General features: G+C 43.8%; 1 protein-coding gene across 2 annotated transcripts in view; it reads right to left on the bottom strand.

Moving 5' to 3' along the window:
• Positions 1–516: 516 nt before the first annotated feature.
• Positions 517–20,911, bottom strand: part of Fer2 (48 related 2) — a 34,833-nt gene continuing 14,438 nt past the window's right edge. The window contains exons 2-5 of one of the 2 annotated variants that reach the window (XM_045759663.2): positions 12,824–13,984; positions 7,831–7,924; positions 4,072–4,286; positions 517–2,082 (exon numbers count right to left, since the gene is read on the bottom strand). In XM_045759663.2, the coding sequence (XP_045615619.2) occupies positions 1,973–2,082; positions 4,072–4,286; positions 7,831–7,924; positions 12,824–13,724 (1,320 nt within the window). In that variant the 5' untranslated portion in view covers positions 13,725–13,984 and the 3' untranslated portion in view covers positions 517–1,972. The remainder of the gene's footprint in view (positions 2,083–4,071; positions 4,287–7,830; positions 7,925–12,823; positions 13,985–20,911) is intronic. The other variant, XM_069316330.1, reaches the window with a different exon arrangement.

The raw sequence follows: 20,911 nt of genomic DNA, 5'->3' as shown, positions 1-20,911 counted from the left end.
ATGCGTTTTCGGCTTAATTCGCCTTTAACAGAGCAAAGTCGAATGAAGATGGAAACATTGTTTATCAGACCTTTATACCCGCCAGGGCAGATCACCTGACCACCAAGAAAAGGCAAAGGAAAGGAAACATAAGAAAGGAAACATAAGAAAGACGGTAACTGCAGAAGGCCTTTTGGCCCATACGAAGCCCCCTATTAATATCCATAACTGGAAGATATATAAAAGTGCCATAACGGATGCTATATTGCTATATAGCATCCATTAAATGGATGCTATATTGTATTGACGTGCTATCTTGACATGTCAGTATTACCAACATATATTGTACATATATTGTATTGCTATTCAAAATATCACGTCAATATCAGAGAGAAAAATATGTAATAGATATAATAGAGGAAAATAGAATGGTTAGAAAGGCGGGGTCCAAGAGCTAACAACTCGATTCTGCAGGTACAACAGTAAATACACACACACACACACAATTCTAAATCAGGATAAAGTCAGCATAAAATCGTTAAATTACTTAATTTATTACTCACAACAAGAAGCAATAAATAATATACATGTCTATATTTTACAGAAATAAATTCTAAGTATCACATTTAAGAATAAATTCTACTTAGCGTATCTATGATTCTTTGACTAGAGTTAATCTTTGGCATTATTGAGAATAATGACTAGAAAAAAGTAATATACTTTCATAAAGTATACTGGAGATGATTATCATAATTCACGTCTATAATTTGTAATCAAATATAATAATTTCCATTATATAAATTTCTGTTACCTAGAGGTGTTGTTGTTGTCCTAAAAAGTAATTTATATCTGTTGATTTAATAAGATCTCATAGACGTATTGGACTTTACAAGTGAGACTCACGTTGGCAACATGTTCAACGCTACAGAGAGCCGAGTGCTCTCTTGTGCTCCGGACTGTGTCATTTCCAAGTTTCGAGTCCCTGTTCAAAATATGACAGAGCCACCGGACTCCCGAAGAGTCGTCAGTCTTTGTTATCTTATTGTCATGGCTATGAACAAGCGTTATCTCTTGTGCGACGCCACAGCTAGGTGGTGGGTATGTGGGCCTGTGGGCCGCTCCGAGCAATAGCCTGGTGGACCAAACTCTCACAAGTCAAGTCTGGCCCCGGACCGGGCTTGGGGAGTAGAAGAACTCCCAGAACCCCATCAACCAGGTATCAACCAGGCCTGCTCTTCTCGATCACAACCCTTGTCATGTGAAAACAAATCAATTGGAGGTATAAGGTGAGAGGTTGGGAGGCCCCACGTTGCTGGTTCATATCTCCCACGTGGCTCTAGTGGGTTTTCTCATTTATACATCACGTTAAAGCGATTTCCTTGTGTAACCCCAGATGCACCATTTTCTCTCTCTCCTGTGTGATGCCTCAAAAGTTGGCTTCTCTCCTGTGTGATGCCTCAAAAAATTGGCTTCTCTCCTGTGTGATGCCTCAAAAAATTGGCATCTCTCCTGTGTGATGCCTCAAAAAATTGGCTTCTCTCCTGTGTGATGCCTTAAAAAATTATCTTCTCTCCTGTGTGATGCCTCAAAAGTTGGCTTCTCTCCTGTGTGATGCCTCAAAAAATTGGCTTCTCTCCTGTGTGATGCCTCAAAAAATTGGCAACTCTCCTGTGTGATGCCTCAAAAAATTGGCTTCTCTCCTGTGTGATGCCTCAAAAAATTGGCTTCTCTCCTGTGATGCCTCAAAAAATTGGCTTCTCTCCTGTGTGATGCCTCAAAAAATTGGCTTCTCTCCTGTGTGATGCCTCAAAAAATTGGCTTCTCTCCTGTGTGATGCCTCAAAAAATTGGTTTCTCGCCTGTGTGACGCTTCGAAAAGGTGTTTTCTCTCTCTGTGAACCCTCGAACTGGTGCCTTCTCTCCTGTTTTCCAGGTATTTTTGCCCCCCTCGTGTGACGCCAGCTTCCTATCCCACATCCTCTCCATCAATGGGATCAATTGTTAATGGAGTCTGAAGTGAGGGAGATGGAGGAGAAGATGGACCGTCTGCTGGGACTCACTCCCAGGTTCTCCCAATTGATCCACGAAAGTCTAGCTGTCAGATCTGTTGGAGAGATGAAATATTTATACTTCCTGGCCTCGTGAGTTGTCTCTAGGTGTTAGTGTGAACATTAGAACAATTTAGAAAGGTGCATGTGGGTCTATTGTCCATATGGGACAACTATTATTTTAACCTAAGCTCTTATATAAATATGTTGATAAGACCACACACTAGAAGTAGAAGGGACGACGACGTTTCGGTCCGTCCTGGACCATTCTCAAGTCTGAATCGACTTAAGAATGGTCCAGAACGGACCAAAACGTCGTCGTCCCTTCTACTTCTAGTGTGTGGTCTTGTCAACATACTTCAGCCACGTTATTGTGACTCATCGCCTCTTATATAAATAATTATAATATAGTTTATATAGTATGGGAAACCGGCTGCTCCCAGATCTCTCACCTCACATCCCATGTCCTTTTCCCCTCATTACTCTCTCTCATCTCCTCTTTCCTTATTTCCCAATCGCCCCTCTTTCCCCACTTCCTTTCACGTCCCAGCTCGTGTCTTCTCCTCTTCCTCTCTCCTTCCCTTTCGCTCAACATCTCCCCTCTCTCTTCCCCCTTTCTCTCTTTCAATCTCTCTCGGTCTGTCTCATTTTTTCCGTCTGTCTCTGTCTCTATCAGTTTTTCTGTCCCAGAAAATGTAAAATTGGTATTTGAATTAATTCACTTAGTTATTTGAACTCTACGGAAAACACAACCCATGATTTTATTTCAGACTTCATGAAAACTGCAGTGGTCGCTATAGACGCCGATTTTCTTAAATTGTGGGACTGGGGCTGACCTCCTACTGGCCTTTAACACTACCATAACACCGCCCTACACATCTGCCCTCCAACCTCGGACAGTCAGACACCAATTATAAATCTAGCCGATACTTAAACAAAATCAAATGATCCCTCATGTATTTTGTTATCCGGTAATTTGTTCCATTAATTAGCCACCATGTTCCCAAACCAACATTTATCCAGGTTATTTTCTGAAAACTTATCCAGCTTATATCCATTCTTTGGTGTTCCTTTTTGTGTTGGTGGATTTAGCACTTTAATAGTATCCCTCTCGGTATACATTTTCATCCATTTGTATACTCTAATCATGTCGACTTTTACGCTTCACCTTTGTATAGAATTAAGCTTTCTTAATCCCAGGAATTAAAAACACAAGAAGACAAGGCTGATGACCTGTGTAAGTGAGGAAGATGTCAACTCTACTGGTGTAAATAAGTTTGTAAATATATTTGTAAATATACACCACCAACCCTTGACCACTGGGGTGCCAGTCCCACCACCAACCCTTGACCACTGGGGTGCCAGTCCCCACCACCAACCCTTGACCACTGGGGTGCCAGTGCCACCACCAACCCTTGACCACTGGGGTGCCAGTGCCACCACCAACCCTTGACCACTGGGGTGCCAGTCCCACCACCAACCCTTGACCACTGGGGTGCCAGAGCCGCCACCAACCCTTGACCACTGGGGTGCCAGTCCCACCACCAACCCTTGACCACTGGGGTGCCAGTCCCCACCACCAACCCTTGACCACTGGGGTGCCAGTCCCACCACCAACCCTTGACCACTGGGGTGCCAGTCCCCACCACCAACCCTTGACCACTGGGGTGCCAGAGCCACCACCAACCCTTGACCACTGGGGTGCCAGTCCCACCACCAACCCTTGACCACTGGGGTGCCAGTCCCCACCACCAACCCTTGACCACTGGGGTGCCAGTCCCACCACCAACCCTTGACCACTGGGGTGCCAGTCCCCACCACCAACCCTTGACCACTGGGGTGCCAGTCCCACCACCAACCCTTGACCACTGGGGTGCCAGAGCCGCCACCAACCCTTGACCACTGGGGTGCCAGTCCCACCACCAACCCTTGACCACTGGGGTGCCAGTGCCACCACCAACCCTTGACCACTGGGGTGCCAGTCCCACCACCAACCCTTGACCACTGGGGTGCCAGTGCCACCACCAACAACAGGAGACACTCACCACTGGTGTTCCACATGTGACACTGGTCTGAGGACAGCTCTCCACGTAATCCTTTCTCGATATGGGTGACGGGGTCCAGCTCGGAGGTGAGGAGCTCCCGGAGGAGGGCGATGTAGGCGATGGCCAGCCGCAGGGTGTCGATCTTACTCAGGCGCTTCTCATAGGGGAAGGTTGGTACGTGGGTCCGCAGCTCCTCGAAGGCTGAGTTTATACTGCTGGGGGGGTAGTCTGGACTAGTATTATAACAACAACGTGTGAGGAATGTTTTATCCCAAAAGGGAAGATGGGAAGAACATAGCGGAGTAGCGGAGACGAACGTAGCGGAGTAGCGGAGAGGAACGTAGTGGAGTAGCAGGGGGAGGAACGTAGCGGAGTAACGGAGAGGAACGTAGCGGAGTAGCAGGGGGAGGAACGTAGCAGAGCAGCGGAGAGGAACGTAGCGGAGTAGCGGAGAGGAACGTAGCGGAGTAGCAGGGGGAGGAACGTAGCAGAGCAGCGGAGAGGAACATAGCGGAGTAGCGGAAAGGAACGTAGCGGAGTAGCAGGGAAAGAACGTAGCATAAATCAGGGAAGGAGCGTTGCAATGAACCTGGACAGGAACGAAGCGGTTTATCAGGAGCAAAAAGGATATCCTGAATATCCTGAACCCAGGATATCCATAGTGGCTAAGATGAGGGTTGTAGCCAGGACGGCAACAGATAGGTTTTAAAATAAATCTAAATTAAAAAGGTAAATTATATCACTATAATAACGACTGGACAGTATATCATATTAGTATAATTATTACCACTGAATGGCTGGATCAGGAGTATGCTCAGATCAACAGGTGGGAAAATTAGTATGTGAACAGCTGCACATGTGGATAGACCATTAATATATCAAATATGCACATATTCATGTAAACAGGTGGGGCAAGTCAAGAGCAGAGGAAGTCAACAGGCAGAACAGTTCAACAGTTCACACTAACAGGTTGGTTTGAACAGAACGTTTACAGATCAATAAGTAGGAACACTAATCAGTGAATCAGTCAATCCTGCAACAAATGTATAAATTATTGTGATAAATAGTTGCAAGACAATAGGTGGACAGGTCAAGTCAAGCTGAATAATAATTGAAATCAACTGTTGGACCGAACAACAGGGGCCAGATTCACGAAAGCACTTACGCAAGCACTTACGAACGTGTACATCTTTCCGCAATCTTTGACGGCTTTGGTTACATTTATTAAACAGTTTACAAGCATGAAAACTTCCCATTCAACTATTGTTGTTGTTATAAACAGCCTCCTGGTGCTTCGGAGCTCATTAACTGTTTAATAATTGGAAACAAAGCCGCCAAAGATTGAGAAAAGATGTACAGGTTCGTAAGTGCTTGCCTAAGTGCTTTCGTGAATCTGGCCTCAGGTGAGTAAGTCAACATCATTTAAGTTTCACAGGTGAGCAGGTCAACAGATAGTTAGTACGTGAGAATAAAGAAATCTTCAGGTCTATTGGCTCGAATTTATAACCAGTCATATTAAAATATTTATCGCACTTATGCTTTAAAATGTGAGTGAGTTTGCTTCTATAATGTTATATAATAACAAGTGCCACAAATCCCCAATCCTATTTCCAAACCAGCGTTTACCTATTAATTTTTAAAACCAAAACTAGGATTGATTTTTATAAATTCTATTTATATTCCACATGTTAAAATCCCTTTGGTCATCTATAGATTTCAATAATGTTCGCTCTACACTTTTCCATGGAAATTGAATTTACTCTTCTTTACTCTCTTTATAAAGAACGCTTCTAATTGTTGACCAGACCACACACTAGAAGGTGAAGGGACGACGACGTTTCGATCCGTCCTGGACCATTCTCAAGTCGATTGTCTCACAATCGACTTGAGAATGGTCCAGGATGGACTGAAACGTCGTCGTTCCTTCACCTTCTAGTGTGTGTTCTGGTCAACATACTTTAGCCACGTTATTGTGACTCATCGCCTGCAAACGCTTTTAATTCCCCAAATATACTTAATTATTATCTGTATATTCACAAGTGCATTTTCATTTATTCTTTATTCATGTTATGTTCATGTTCATGTTCATGTTCTTTGTTCATGTTCTTTGTTCATGTTTATGTTCGAAGCTGAATTCCATTATCCGAGCGGTGTGATCTCTCAAGTGCAAAGAATGTTGAAGAATGATTATTCCTGCGTCTGCAAATGAATCAGATTATTCTTCGTTTATGTATAATCTTTTTTTTTCATTTTAAATCCCTGCTAATCATGATTAACAGATAATTTTGACAAATTGATTTGTAAATTTCAAAATTCTTATCTAGATCTCTGACACCTTTGTTTTGTATTCCTAAAGCAAGAACCAAAAATTTGTTAGCAGTGATTTGTATCTGCCTATTTTCAGTTCATTTTGAAATCTAAGTTATGTAACGTTTCCACTTGTGTGAATATATAATCAGGCAAATTTAGTATTTTTCATTTTGATTTTAGTATCTTTTCACCATTTGTGAGTCCAACCACTTGGGCTCGACGATAGAGCGACGGTCTCGCTTCATGCAGGTCGGCGTTCAATCCCCGACCGTCCAAGTGGTTGGGCACTATTCCTTCCTCCGTCCCATCCCAAATTCTTATCCTGACCCCTTACCAGTGCTATATAGTCGTGATGGCTTGGCGCTTTCCCTTTGATAGTTCCCTTCCCTTCACCATTTGTGATGAAAAGAGTCACCATCTTTTACTTCCTGTTTAATAACCATGTCATATTCCACGTATTATTCCCCCAAGTACCTCGTGGAAAACTATCAAAATACTCATATAACTTGCAAATGTACATTAATGACACTATGTAAAAGACACATCGAATACTTTATGTAGGGCATATGTAAATCTGTGCATCTATGTATTTACGTATGTAGGTTAACTTAGCATTTTAAAAGCACTAGAATCACCTTTTGTGGTTGATTGTTCAATAAACCCTTGAACTATATGTTTAACAGATCTCTAACCCTGTCCATGGAGGACAGAGGAAAATGTTTAAATGTTGGTTAGCATTGTAAATGTGTGGCCACGTCTGTGGTAGAAAAAAACCCTCATATAACTATAGGAATATAATAATATTTAACACAGTCTGCTGCTTCAGATGTCTGAAGAAATGAGAGAAAACTGGCTAAACAAGACCATCCTTTTTGTAAAGCCACATAAAGCCTTTACCACATAAAGGCTTTTGTAAAGCCTTTTGTGGTAAAGCCACAAAGCCAAATGAAGATGAGTCATCAAACTCTGTTTTTCAAGATAATAAAATTTACTAATATCGATTCAAGTAATTTTATTCATAACTGACGTTGAATAATTGAACGAAAATTGAATGAGTTTCAAAATTTGTTTATTACCTTCTGAAGTTTAGAACAGTAATCAACACAAGTGATATACTGAACATGCTTTCTAAGGGTAGTGGTGGTGGTCCTGATCCACAAGGTGGATCTGATTCACAAGGTGGATCTGATTCACAAGGTGGTTCTGATTCACAAGGTAATTCTGATCCACGTCACCGAGGTCCGCTCTCTGACCAGAAGTGTACTGAACTCTTCAATACATTATTTTAAGACCCTTGTAAATACTTCTTCGGGAAGCATCAGATGGTCAGCAGACGAGAAGGGGCAACAGATGAGAAGTTTCAATTGGTCAGAGGTCAACAGGTGAGGTCAACAGGAGAGGTGAACAGGTGAACAGGTGGAAAAGGGGGGGGGGGCTAAATATACTCACCTGAGCATTCGTTTCCTCTCCCTGATGTTAGCGGCGTGGCGCTGGACCCGGTAAGGTGAACCCGTCGGGTAGTACTCATCTTCGCCTTCCTCCCCTGTGCAGAAACAGAGAACCGGGTAATAAGAACCGGGTCACAAAAACCAGGTCATGAGAACCGGATTATCAAAACCGGGTCATTAGAACCGGGTACTGAAAACCGGCTTATTACTGTTGTGCTTAAGGGCTATCAACCTCTGGATGGTTATTAAGGCCAGGCAAGTGCTTATTGACCAGCCACTTTATATATATATATATATATATATATATATATATATATATATATATATATATATATATATATATATATATATATATATATATATATATGGTATGGTCAGTAATTATGTGGTAACTAAGTCTATGAGAGAGAGAGAGAGAGAGAGAGAGAGAGAGAGAGAGAGAGAGAGAGAGAGAGAGAGAGAGAGAGAGAGAGAGAGAGAGAGAGAGAGAGAGAGAGAGAGAGAGAGAGAGAAAGAGAGAGAAGAAAATGAAGACAGAAAAGGTCCCTTCTTGAAGAAAGAAAAGGTCCAAAAGAATTTCAAGGCCCCTGCAGATCGCCGCCATTTTGGCTGGCAGAAGACGCGGGGGTATTGATTTTGGCGCGAAAACCTCCATCTTGACCCAGCAATACCACGCCCTCCACGATACTCTACAGTAAGGTAAACATGGATTGTCTGATCATCGTACACGTACGCGGTTTTAATGTGCTTGTACGTTAAAACCACGACGATTCGACCAGAAATATCTATCTGTCTTGGTTAAGTTGGGTTTCAACGGATGTGTTTAGGGTAAACTTTGTTATGGGTGGATTAAGTTTGGCTGTAATGGTTTCCGATATATCGTGATTATATATTTAAGTTGGTAAGATTCTGTTAGCGAGGCAACGGCTAATGCCACACTGGTGTTGAATAACATAATTATAGGAAGATTCCAATGAGACCTCCCAGATACAATGATGCAAAACAAAATCGCAAAGTATGAATGGAATACAGCATCCCTGTAAGAATATTACAACATGAAATCTATAAAGGAATAATACATCATGACACTAAATAGTAAGAATATACCATGACTCCTACATAAGAATACATGACACCTCCATGGGAAGAATACACTATGACACCCACATAAGAAGAATACAACATACCTACATAAGAAGAATACAACATACCTACATAAGAAGAATACAACATGACACCTACACGGAGAAGCAGTACGACACCTAGATACAATGAATACAACATGACACCTACACGGAGGAGCAGTACGACACCTACATACAGTGAATACAACATGACACCTACACGGAGGAGCAGTACGACACCTACATACAGTGAATACAACATGACACCTACACGGAGGAGCAGTACGACACCTACATACAGTGAATACAACATGACACTTACATAAGAATGCAACATAACAATTACATAAGAATATAACATGACTAACAAGAATATAACTCCATAGTCTCCTGAGACTGATGGATGCCTACTACTATAACATGACACCTTCATGCGATGAATACATGACACCTACATAGGAAGAACATATGACAGCTATACAGGAAGAATACAGTATACATGGAGTGCGTTTTGGGAGTTCTTCTAAATCCCAAGTCCAGCCTGACACCAGACATGACTTGGGACAAATTGGTCTTTCAGGCTGTTGCTTGGATCAGGCCGCAGACCCAACTACCCATTACAGCCTGGCTGGTTCATCACTTGCTACTGGAACTTGTCTCATTGTTTCTAGAACTCTTCCACCTTTGCTTCAGCAGTATTTCTGATGTTTGTTGGTAGAATACTGAATAGCCGTGGACCTCTGATGTTCAGTGCTTCCTGATTGTCTCTATCGCACCTCTACTCTTAGCTAGGTGTATGCTGCATTTCCCACCATATCGTTCGCTCCAGTATGTACTAACCTAGAAGTATGTTGTTATTTAACTATGTAACTCAGGGGCTTGGCCTTCCAGTCTCTTCCATGTATATATTATGGTATCTCTTTCATCTCCCTTCTTGTGAGTACATTTCGAGAGCTTGGAGACGGTCCCAATAATTTCGGTGCTCTATCGTGTTGATGAGTGTCATATATGTTCTCTGTATTCCCTCTATTTCGTAAATAACTTCTGCTTTGAATGGGAAAATGAGCACCTGTTTGAATTGCAGCATTTTCTTTATTGGGATATTTGTGTCTGTTTAAGCATTTCAGTTATTCTTTTCCTTCTTTTGTATAATAGCATTATCTTTCTAAGTAGCTCCTCTTTTTGCTCCTCCGCAGAGGAAAAAATTTCAGGCAAACTTTGCACGCTTCGGCAGTCAAGTGCTCTGTTCCTTGAGTGGAAGTTCCGATACTTAAGACGGTTTCACATTGCATATTTGCATGATTTCAATAGGAGAAATACTTAAGAAAACCTCCATAAGAAGGATAAACGCAACTTGAGACCTCCGTAGGAAGAATACAACATGCCACCTACATAGACAAAATGCATGACACCTTCATAGGAAAAATACAACAAGACACCTTTATACAGTAGATGGAATACAACATGACGTCTGCATATGAAGAATACACCATAGCAATTAAATAAGTAAAAATATAATAAAACTCTCCCATAGAAATATTCCAACATATTTCCAGAGCAAAGACACACTATGCTACTCCCATGGCAATAACACACTTTGACACTCCCATGGCAATAACACACTTTGGCACTCCCATGGCAATAACACACTTTGGCACTCCCATGGCAATAACACACTTTGGCACTCCCATGGCAATAACACACTTTGGCACTCCCATGGCAATAACACACTTTGGCACTCCCATGGCAATAACACACTTTGGCACTCCCATGGCAATAACACACTTTGGCACTCCCATGGCAATAACACACTTTGGCACTCCCATGGCAATAACACACTTTGGCACTCCCATGGCAATAACACACTTTGGCACTCCCATGGCAATAACACACTTTGGCACTCCCATGGCAATAACACACTTTGGCACTCCCATGGCAATAACACACTTTGGCACTCCCATGGCAATAACACACTTTGGCACTCCCATGGCAATAACACACTTTGGCACTCCCATGGCAATAACACACTTTGGCACTCCCATGGCAATAACACACTTTGGCACTCCCATGGCAAAACACACTTCAGCACTCCCATGGCAAGCACACACTTCAGCACTCCCATGACAAAAACACACTTCAGAACCCCCATGACAAGAACACACTTCAACACTCCCATAGCAAGCACACACTACACCCCTCCACGGTATGTGGGGGCAGATTGGACAAAACAGTTACTGTGGGAGGAATTAGGAAACAACCCCTACTGTGGGAGGTGTCAAGACAAAACAGAGACTCTCCCAGTAGAAAATGGATGCGTCATCATTCTGACTGTGGGATGTGTGGGGGACAGGACACTCACCGTGGGAGGTGTGAGGGACAGGACACTCACCGTGGGAGGTGTGAGGGACAGGACACTCACCGTGGGAGGTATGGGAGGACAGGACACTCACCGTGGGAGGTGGGAGGGACAGGACACTCACCGTGGGAGGTGTGGGAGGACAGGACACTCACCGTGGGAGGTGTGGGAGGACAGGACACTCACCGTGGGAGGTGTGGGAGGACAGGACGCTCACCGTGGGAGGTGTGGGAGGACAGGACACTCACCGTGGGAGGTGGGAGGGACAGGACACTCACCGTGGGAGGTGTGAGGGACAGGACACTCACCGTGGGAGGTGTGGGAGGACAGGACACTCACCGTGGGAGGTGTGGGAGGACAGGACACTCACCGTGGGAGGTGTGGGAGGACAGGACGCTCACCGTGGGAGGTGTGGGAGGACAGGACACTCACCGTGGGAGGTGTGAGGGACAGGACACTCACCGTGGGAGGTGTGGGAGGACAGGACACTCACCGTGGGAGGTGGGAGGGACAGGACACTCACCGTGGGAGGTGTGGGAGGACAGGACGCTCACCGTGGGAGGTGTGAGGGACAGGACACTCACCGTGGGAGGTGTGAGGGACAGGACACTCGCCGTGGGAGGTGTGAGGGACAGGACACTCACCGTGGGAGGTGTGAGGGACAGGACACTCACCGTGGGAGGTGTGAGGGACAGGACACTCGCCGTGGGAGGTGTGAGGGACAGGACACTCACCGTGGGAGGTGTGAGGGACAGGACACTCACCGTGGGAGGTGTGAGGGACAGGACACTCACCGTGGGATGTGTGAGGGACAGGACACTCACCGTGGGAGGTGTGAGGGACAGGACACTCACCGTGGGAGGTGTGAGGGACAGGACACTCACCGTGGGAGGTGTGAGGGACAGGACACTCGCCGTGGGAGGGGTGAGGGACAGGACACTCACCGTGGGAGGTGTGAGGGACAGGACACTCACCGTGGGATGTGTGAGGGACAGGACACTCACCGTGGGAGGTGTGAGGGCCAGCACACTCACCGTGGGAGGTGTGAGGGACAGGACACTCACCGTGGGATGTGTGAGGGACAGGACACTCACCGTGGGAGGTGTGAGGGACAGCACACTCACCGTGGGAGGTGTGAGGGACAGGACACTCACCGTGGGAGGTGTGAGGGACAGGACACTCACCGTGGGAGGTGTGAGGGACAGCACACTCACCGTGGGAGGTGTGAGGGACAGGACACTCACCGTGGGATGTGTGAGGGACAGGACACTCACCGTGGGAGGTGTGAGGGACAGCACACTCACCGTGGGAGGTGTGAGGGACAGGCCACTCACCGTGGGATGTGTGAGGGACAGGACACTCACCGTGGGAGGTGTGAGGGACAGCACACTCACCGTGGGAGGTGTGAGGGACAGGCCACTCACCGTGGGAGGGGTGAGGGACAGGACACTCACCGTGGGAGGTGTGAGGGACAGGACACTCACCGTGGGAGGGGTGAGGGACAGGACACTCACCGTGGACGAGGAAGGGCAGGCCATGGAGGTGCGGATGAGCGAAGGCACATGAAGGTAATTCTTCATCCTCACAGTAAGCTGACTGCTGCTGCTGCTGCTGCATGCTGTTCTGCCTGCTGACGCTGTTGCTGTTGGTGGTGGAGCTGCTGCTGCTGCTGCTGACGACGCCACCTGCTGACACCTGCGACGGAACACCAGCTGTGAAGGCGGCGCCGTAGTCCCCTAGTTGTATAGCAGGTGGGGCGGTCACCACCTGGCTTACCACCTGCCCCAACTGGCTTAGACAGTTGCCCACGTTATTGTTGGGACTGGTGTTGCCCACCTCTGCCCTACCTGGCTGTTGGTGGGCGTGGTGGCCGTATGGGTGGGCGTACTGCTGTCCCGGGGGCGTGTGGTTCTGTGGCAAGGAGGTGAAAAACTCCGCGTAGGGCGCCGCGACCTGAGAGGCAGGCGTGACCTGACCACAGCCGACCTGGCGAGGTACTGCCGCCACCGACCCGACCAACGCCTCTGCCATGCTGCCTCTCAACCTCCACTTTTTGTCCTCTGTCACGAAAGACTGACGCTCACGGGCTAAAAATTGAAATTCTGACTCGGCCACGGGGGTCCCCTGCTTCCTGGAATTGACAGTGCTCTTAATGGTGGTGATGTATACTGGCGAATCTATTTCTCGCCCGACTGGTGCACTTGGTGAGGGTGCTGGAGGGTCGACGAGCCCACCAATGAGAGAGCGCCGTCTGATTGTAGTGCCGAGTGGCCCTGACAGCAGACATATTGGTTCCCGGCCCTTCATCTCCCTTATACCACCTAGGGATGACAGTCCCACCTGACTCCCTCCACCTCGGCGTCGTCCAGAAGCCCTTCTCTTATCTGTATCTCCCTGGACTCTGACGTCACTCATTTCCAGCCAACCAAAATTGCGGGATTTCTCTGGTAAGGCTTTCTCATTGGCCAATATTATAGATTCGAAGCATTACACGCTCGAGGCAATTCAGAATTCACAGGAAACTTGGGATGCAACTGGCTCCGCCCACGGTGAATAAACACATAGGATTGGTTCTCGAGCGCTTGATCGATCGGGGGGCAACCAATCGGGAGCCGGAACGAAGCCTTGCGACCAATCACGAGCAACTGCCGACGTCTGGGAAAATATTTAACTCCCTGGGAAACACAACAAAACAAGTGAATTGGCGTAAAGAGTTATTTAAATTTATTCAGATTTCAAAATCGAGGATAATACTTGAGAGAAAAAATAATACAATAATTATCTCACTCAAAATATTGTATAAATTAAATATCCACAAAACATATAAACACCAAAATAAATGTTGTGTCAAAAAAAGAACAAAAATTTGTAAAAAATTATCTCGTCTAAATACATAAACGCTAATTTGTTACAAAATAACAGAAATTAACTATAATCACACCTGGAGTTACTGGAATTGTTAATTACTAATTCATCAATCTGGAAACGAGCATAATCATCACTCACATACCTCATTAAGGAGAAGAGTCAAAACATACATACATCATTAAGAAGCATAAACAAATGCTCTCTCACAACATTAATGAGCATAATTAATATTCTCTCACAACATTAAGGAGCATAATTAATACTATCTCACAACATTAATGAGCATAATTAATCTCTCTCACAACATTAATTAGCATAATTAATATTCTCTCACAACATTAAGGAGCATAATTAATACTCTCTCACAACATTAATGAGCATAATTAATCTCTCTCACAACATTAATGAGCATAATTAATCTCTCTCACAACATTAATGAGCATAATTAATACTCTCTCACAACATTAAGGAGCATAATTAATACTCTCTCACAACATTAAGGAGCATAATTAATACTCTCTCACAGCATTAAGGAGCATAATTAATACTCTCTCACAACATTAAGGAGCATAATTAATACTCTCTCACAACATTAAGGAGCATAATTAATACTCTCTCACAACATTAAGGAGCATAATTAATACTATCTCACAACATTAAGGAGCATAATTAATACTCTCTCACAACATTAAGGAGCATAATTAATACTCTCTCACAGCATTAAGGAGCATAATTAATACTCTCTCACAACATTAAGGAGCATAATTAATACTCTCTCACAGCATTAAGGAGCATAATTAATACTATCTCACAACATTAAGGAGCATAATTAATACTCTCTCACAGCATTAAGGAGCATACTCAACACACACACAACACAAGTAGTCCCTCAGCAAGATTTTTTTTGTTTGCAATATTCCCAACAGCTGATTACAAGCACATTATTCTCTATTGACGTAGTTTGCATTTACGTCTATGTCCATAGTAACGTCCAGATTGTACTGCAGTTTGCTATCAATCTTGAAGTGAGTGGAGTGTGCTCATCTTTTAACAATGTGTGGTCATACACGGTCGACAATCGACTTGAGAATGGTCCAGGACGGACCGAAACGTCGTCGTCCCTTCACTGTCTAGTGTGTGGTTTGGTCAACATACTTCAGCCACGTTATTGTGACTCCTCGCCTGCATACACGGTCAACTGCAAGGGCTTTGCACAGTCGTGCGGAGGAGTAACTTATCTATTTTTTAGTCTGTGTTGGTGTAGGTAGACGTGGATGAGGTGGAGGCGCTATGGAGAGCAACGGTCTGGCTCAGCACCTTGTATCTCACCTACTAGGTGTGGGGGTCTATGGACAATACAGAACACCCAATGTTCTGTATTGTCCATAGACCTGGTGGATGATGTCTGTTGTGTCTCGTTGTGGATTAGTTATCACCTGCAACTTCTTGTTGCTCGTATCACTAACCGACTCATAGCGCAGTGGGCTCACAGCCGATTGGTCCCGAGTGCAAGGAAACATGCTCCAGTATGTACACATTTCCTTGCGCCTGATGCTTCGATTCATCTAGCTGGTATCGTCGACTGTTGTGGGTTGCATTCTTGGGATGGTCAGTCGTTGATTTAGGGGGTCCTCGGTAAACACAGCAGGCTTCCTGTCCCCTGATCGACAATGAGAAACCAGGTCCTGTTATAACCTCCTGTCCACTTTACACGTCTAATGCGGTTTCTCGAGATATCCCACAAGATCTTGCTTCGGTGAGTTGGTCCTCTCACAATCGACTTGAGAATGGTCCAGGACGGACCGAAACGTCGTCGTCCCTTCACCTTCTAGTGTGTGGTCTGGTCATCTCTCTCAGTTCTGATGCTTTTGTGTTTGACGTGTAAATGATTTAGCCTGATTGATGATATTTATTGCAACTGCCTTCCACTTTTAGTTCTCTTAAGGGTCCCATATAGTTCCTGCCAGCGTCTCTGATCCCAGAGCCAAGTGGTGTGTGACACCACACATCATAGCAATATGGAAGTTGTAGTTAAGGACCTGGTGACTCTAGTGGGAGCCCTGAGGACAGAGTTGGACTCTCTGCGGGAGGAGGTGCGTCAGCTTAAAAAACAACGAGAAGTAACGAAGGAGGAGACCAGCAGTAAAGGGACCTCGTCTTGGAGAGTTGCGAAAGACAGGGGCCTTAAGAAGACTTTGATAAAGCCGCCTTCAAACGCCATAGCAACTTCAAATTCATTTGACGTTTTGGAGGACGAGTGCTGTGGAGAGACTGTGGATCGCGCAAAAGGGAAAGCAACGAAGAGAAAGGAAGCGCAGGCCCCTCAGAAAGTAAAGGAAGTACCTAAGCAAACATTAGTTGTGGGAGATTCCCAGATAAGGTATTTGGATAGAACGTTTTGTGCTAGAGATAGGGGGAACAGGTTAAGGGTTTGCTATCCCGGAGCTGGCATTGGTGATATTATAAACAACATGAATGATATTATGGCTGGTAATGGGAACAATCCCATTATTTGCATTAGCGTGGGAGGAAATGATGTTGGTCGAGTCAGGAGTGAGGAACTGATTCAGAGGTATAAAACAGCCATAGAGTTAGTTAGGAGCAAGGGAGGAATCCCGATCATATGTGGCATTCTTCCAAGAAAGGGAGTGGGAAATGAATGGATATCGAGGGCACTTGGTGTCAATTGCCGGCTGGAAAGATATTGCAAATCAAATGCAATATCTTTCATAGACAACTGGGAACACTTCTATGGAAGAAATGAAATGTATGCTCGTGATGGGGTGCATCTATCGAGAGCTGGGGTTGTTGCTGTTGCGAACTCGCTAGAAGAAGTGGTTAGAGGGGTTTGTTTGGGTTTAAACTGTTAGTAGATAGAGGTATGGGAATTGATTTGGAGGAAGGAGGTAATAAAAGTATGTGTTTGTGGGAGAAAGGAATTGGCAAAACGATCAGGGAAAGAGAAGGTCCGCAAAATAACAATTCACTTAGGGTATATTACACTAACAGTAGAAGTCTAAGAAATAAAATTAACGAATTAAATGCTCTTGTCTGCACAGAAAAAATAGATATTATTGCACTTACCGAAACGTGGATGAATGTAGAAAATAGAGAACTATTAGCTGAATATCAAATATATGGATTTAAACTATTTCACACAGATAGATATATTAGACGAGGAGGTGGAGTAGCCATATATGTTAGGGACAATTTGAAATGTAGTCTCAAAGAGGGAATCAAAACAGAGCCACACACAGAAACTATTTGGATTGAATTAAACGAAAAAGCTAATAATATTATAATAGGAGTAATATATAGGCCACCAAATTTAGACAGAATGGAAGCAAAGCATCTATGGGATGAAATATCTAGAGCATCTAGATCTAACAGTATTTATGTCATGGGTGACTTTAATTTTAGCGGAATAAACTGGTTGAACAAAACAGGGAATAGTGAAGCAGAAGATTTTCTAGAATTAATTGACGATTGCTTTCTTACGCAACACATTAAGGAACCAACACGGGAAAATAATATTTTAGATTTAGTGTTAACTAACAGGGAAACGCAAATTAATGACATCGAAATAGGGAGTGAGCTAGGGAGCAGTGATCACAAAGAAATCAGATTTAGCATAGAATGGAATAGACCAGTAGGAGAAAATTCTGTTAAAGTGCCAGATTTTCGAAAAGCTGATTTTAATAGCCTAAGAAATTTTTTGGGTCAAATTGATTGGAAAGGCTTGGGTATGGGGTGTGGGCCGGTCTTGGAGCGAGACATGAACCCAGCGATAGGTGACTTAAATGGGGATTTCGATGTGGATTCAATATATAACTTATTTAAGAATATTCTAAACAAAGCACAGGAACGTAGTATACCATACAAATTGAATAGATCGTATACTAATGACCCAAAGTGGATATCAAAGAATTTGAAGAACCTTATAGGTAAAAAGAGAGCTTGGTACAAAAGGATTAAAAATGGGGAGGTCACTTTAGAACAGGAATTCGTACAACTGGTTAGAAATGTTAAAAAAGAGATAAGGAAAGCAAAAAGAAACTATGAAGTTCGCATAGCAGGGCAAGCAAAGACAAATCCTAAAGGGTTTTTTCAGTTATATCGTACTAAGACTAGGGAAAGGATAGGTCCATTAAAAACTGAGACAGGTCAAATAACAGATAGTGATGAAGAGATGAGTAGTATTTTTAATAAATATTTTGTATCTGTATTTACTAAAGAGGAACTTAACAATATGCCTTCAGCCGAACAAGTCTATGTGGGTGGGGACGAGGACAGGTTGACGAGTTTAGCAGTTACCAGGGAGGATGTTCTTAAACAAATAGTAAAACTCAAACCAAACAAATCCCCAGGGCCGGATGAAGTGTTTGCTAGGGTGCTTAAAGAATGCAAAGAGGAGCTTTGTGACCCACTGTCAACCATATTTAATAAATCAATAGAGTCAGGCAGAGTGCCAGAGTTTTGGAAAGTTGCTAATGTGATACCAGTTTTTAAGAAAGGAGATAGATCACTTGCGTCTAACTATCGACCAATTAGCCTAACGTCTATTGTGGGAAAGTTACTCGAATCTATAATAGCAAATAAAATTCGTCTTCATCTTGAAAAACATAAATTAATAATTGAGTCGCAACATGGTTTTATAAATGGCCGTTCATGTTTAACAAATTTGTTATCTTTTTATTCTAGCATTGTTGAGGCAGTTGATAGTGGTAAGGATTGCGATGTTGTATACCTTGACTTTAGCAAAGCTTTTGATACAGTGCCACATGAAAGACTGATTAAAAAAAATAGAGTCTCATGGTATTGGGGGTGCTATATTAAGCTGGATTAGGGCATGGCTATACCAAAGGAAACAGAGAGTTAGTATAAATGGAATCAAGTCAGAGTGGGAAAATGTTGTAAGTGGAGTGCCTCAAGGCTCTGTCCTGGGACCTCTGTTGTTTATAATATATATAAATGATTTAGATTCAGGTTTGAGTAGCAACATTTGCAAATTTGCCGATGATACGAAAATCGGTAAGGAAATTAATTCGGAGGAGGACTCACTATCACTTCAAGTTGATCTAGATAGGGTTTTGAAATGGTCAAAGGATTGGCAGATGCAGTTTAATGCTGATAAATGTAAAGTTCTGAGGTTAGGTAATGATGATAGAGTTACAAGATACGAGCTAGATGGTGTTGTGATTGCGAAGTCGGATTGCGAAAGGGATCTGGGAGTTATGATTAGTAAGAATTTAAAACAAAAGGATCAATGCATAAATGTTCGTAATAAGGCAAATCGGACACTTGGATTTATTAATCGCAGCGTTAGTAACAAGACACCTGGTGTGGTTCTCAAGCTATATCTTGCTCTAGTTAGGCCCCATTTAGATTATGCAGTTCAGTTTTGGTCGCCATATTATAGAATGGATATAAATTCACTTGAACGTGTCCAGCGTAGGATGACTAAGTTAATTCCCCAAATTAGAAATCTTTCATATGAAGAAAGATTAACAAAGCTTAAGTTGCATTCACTGGAAAGGCGAAGAGTTAGGGGTGACATGATAGAGGTTTACAAGTGGATGAATGGACATAACCGGGGGGATAATAATAGGGTATTGAAAGTATCAACACAGGACAGAACACGAAACAATGGATATAAATTGGATAAGTTTAGATTTAGGAAAGACTTGGGTAAATACTGGTTCAGTAACAGGGTTGTTGATTTGTGGAACCAATTGCCGCGTAACATTGTGGAGGTGGGGTCCCTCGATTGTTTCAAGCACGGGTTGGACAAGTATATGAGTGGGATTGGGTGGTTATAGAATAGGAGCTGCCTCGTATGGGCCAATAGGCCTTCTGCAGTTACCTTTGTTCTTATGTTCTTCTTATGACACAGTATTGTCTCCTCTAGTTCCTGTTTTATTTTTTACGTGGAGTTTTTGATGGCAAGGCGAACCAGCTTAGACCATAGGACATGTAACTAAATTGGTAGATCGGAGTGCACGTTGATATTGTTGCATTACATTTACAGCGCAATTCTAAATTAGAAAGCGTTCTGTACTATTATTACCTGAATGATTTTATTAAATGCTCAATATTTTATTGAAATTGTGTTGCTATAATAGACCCTGTCAAAATTTTATAACCGGCTGTTATAATCATTAAAATCACTGTGATTTAATACAAAATATTACCCCCTCTATGGGCGTATACTAGAGCGGGCAAATGTATTGTCTTGTAAATAATAAAACAAACTAGAAAACGGCTTTATTTAACACAAAATGTTACGAACAAGTGCAACAGTGAAGTCCTTGGGGCTAGGGGGTATTCCCTGAGGGGAGTTGTTGGCCCTTGGGTAGGGAGGGGGCAGACCCTCCCCGCCCAACCAAGTGTTGGTAAACAAGAGGCGGCAGGTTCCATATTGTGACGTCACGTGGCGCCACATTCAAAGGTCCCGCCGCTCCGAGCCATTATTCCACAGAATCATCCCTCTATTACTTTCTGCCTAGATAAAAAACATTCTCATATGCCTCCCACCTCTCCGCCAGAGGAAATAACAATTGAAAAAGTATGAAAAATAGAGAAATGACCGCAATAACTTGTTAAAAACGGAGACTGTTCTTTAAAAAGGAATAATCATTGCGTGGAGGAGAATGGTCGCAGTAGCTCGGTGGGTGGCAGAGAGGGCGGGACGATGTAGCCTAAGGGGAAGCCAAACCCCTCATCACGCGCGCCAG

Source organism: Procambarus clarkii, chromosome 83 (genome assembly GCF_040958095.1).
Source record: "Procambarus clarkii isolate CNS0578487 chromosome 83, FALCON_Pclarkii_2.0, whole genome shotgun sequence".
NCBI lineage: Eukaryota > Metazoa > Arthropoda > Malacostraca > Decapoda > Cambaridae > Procambarus > Procambarus clarkii.
Note: the sequence above shows the minus strand (reverse complement) of the source record. Positions and strands in the feature narration are given on the sequence as shown.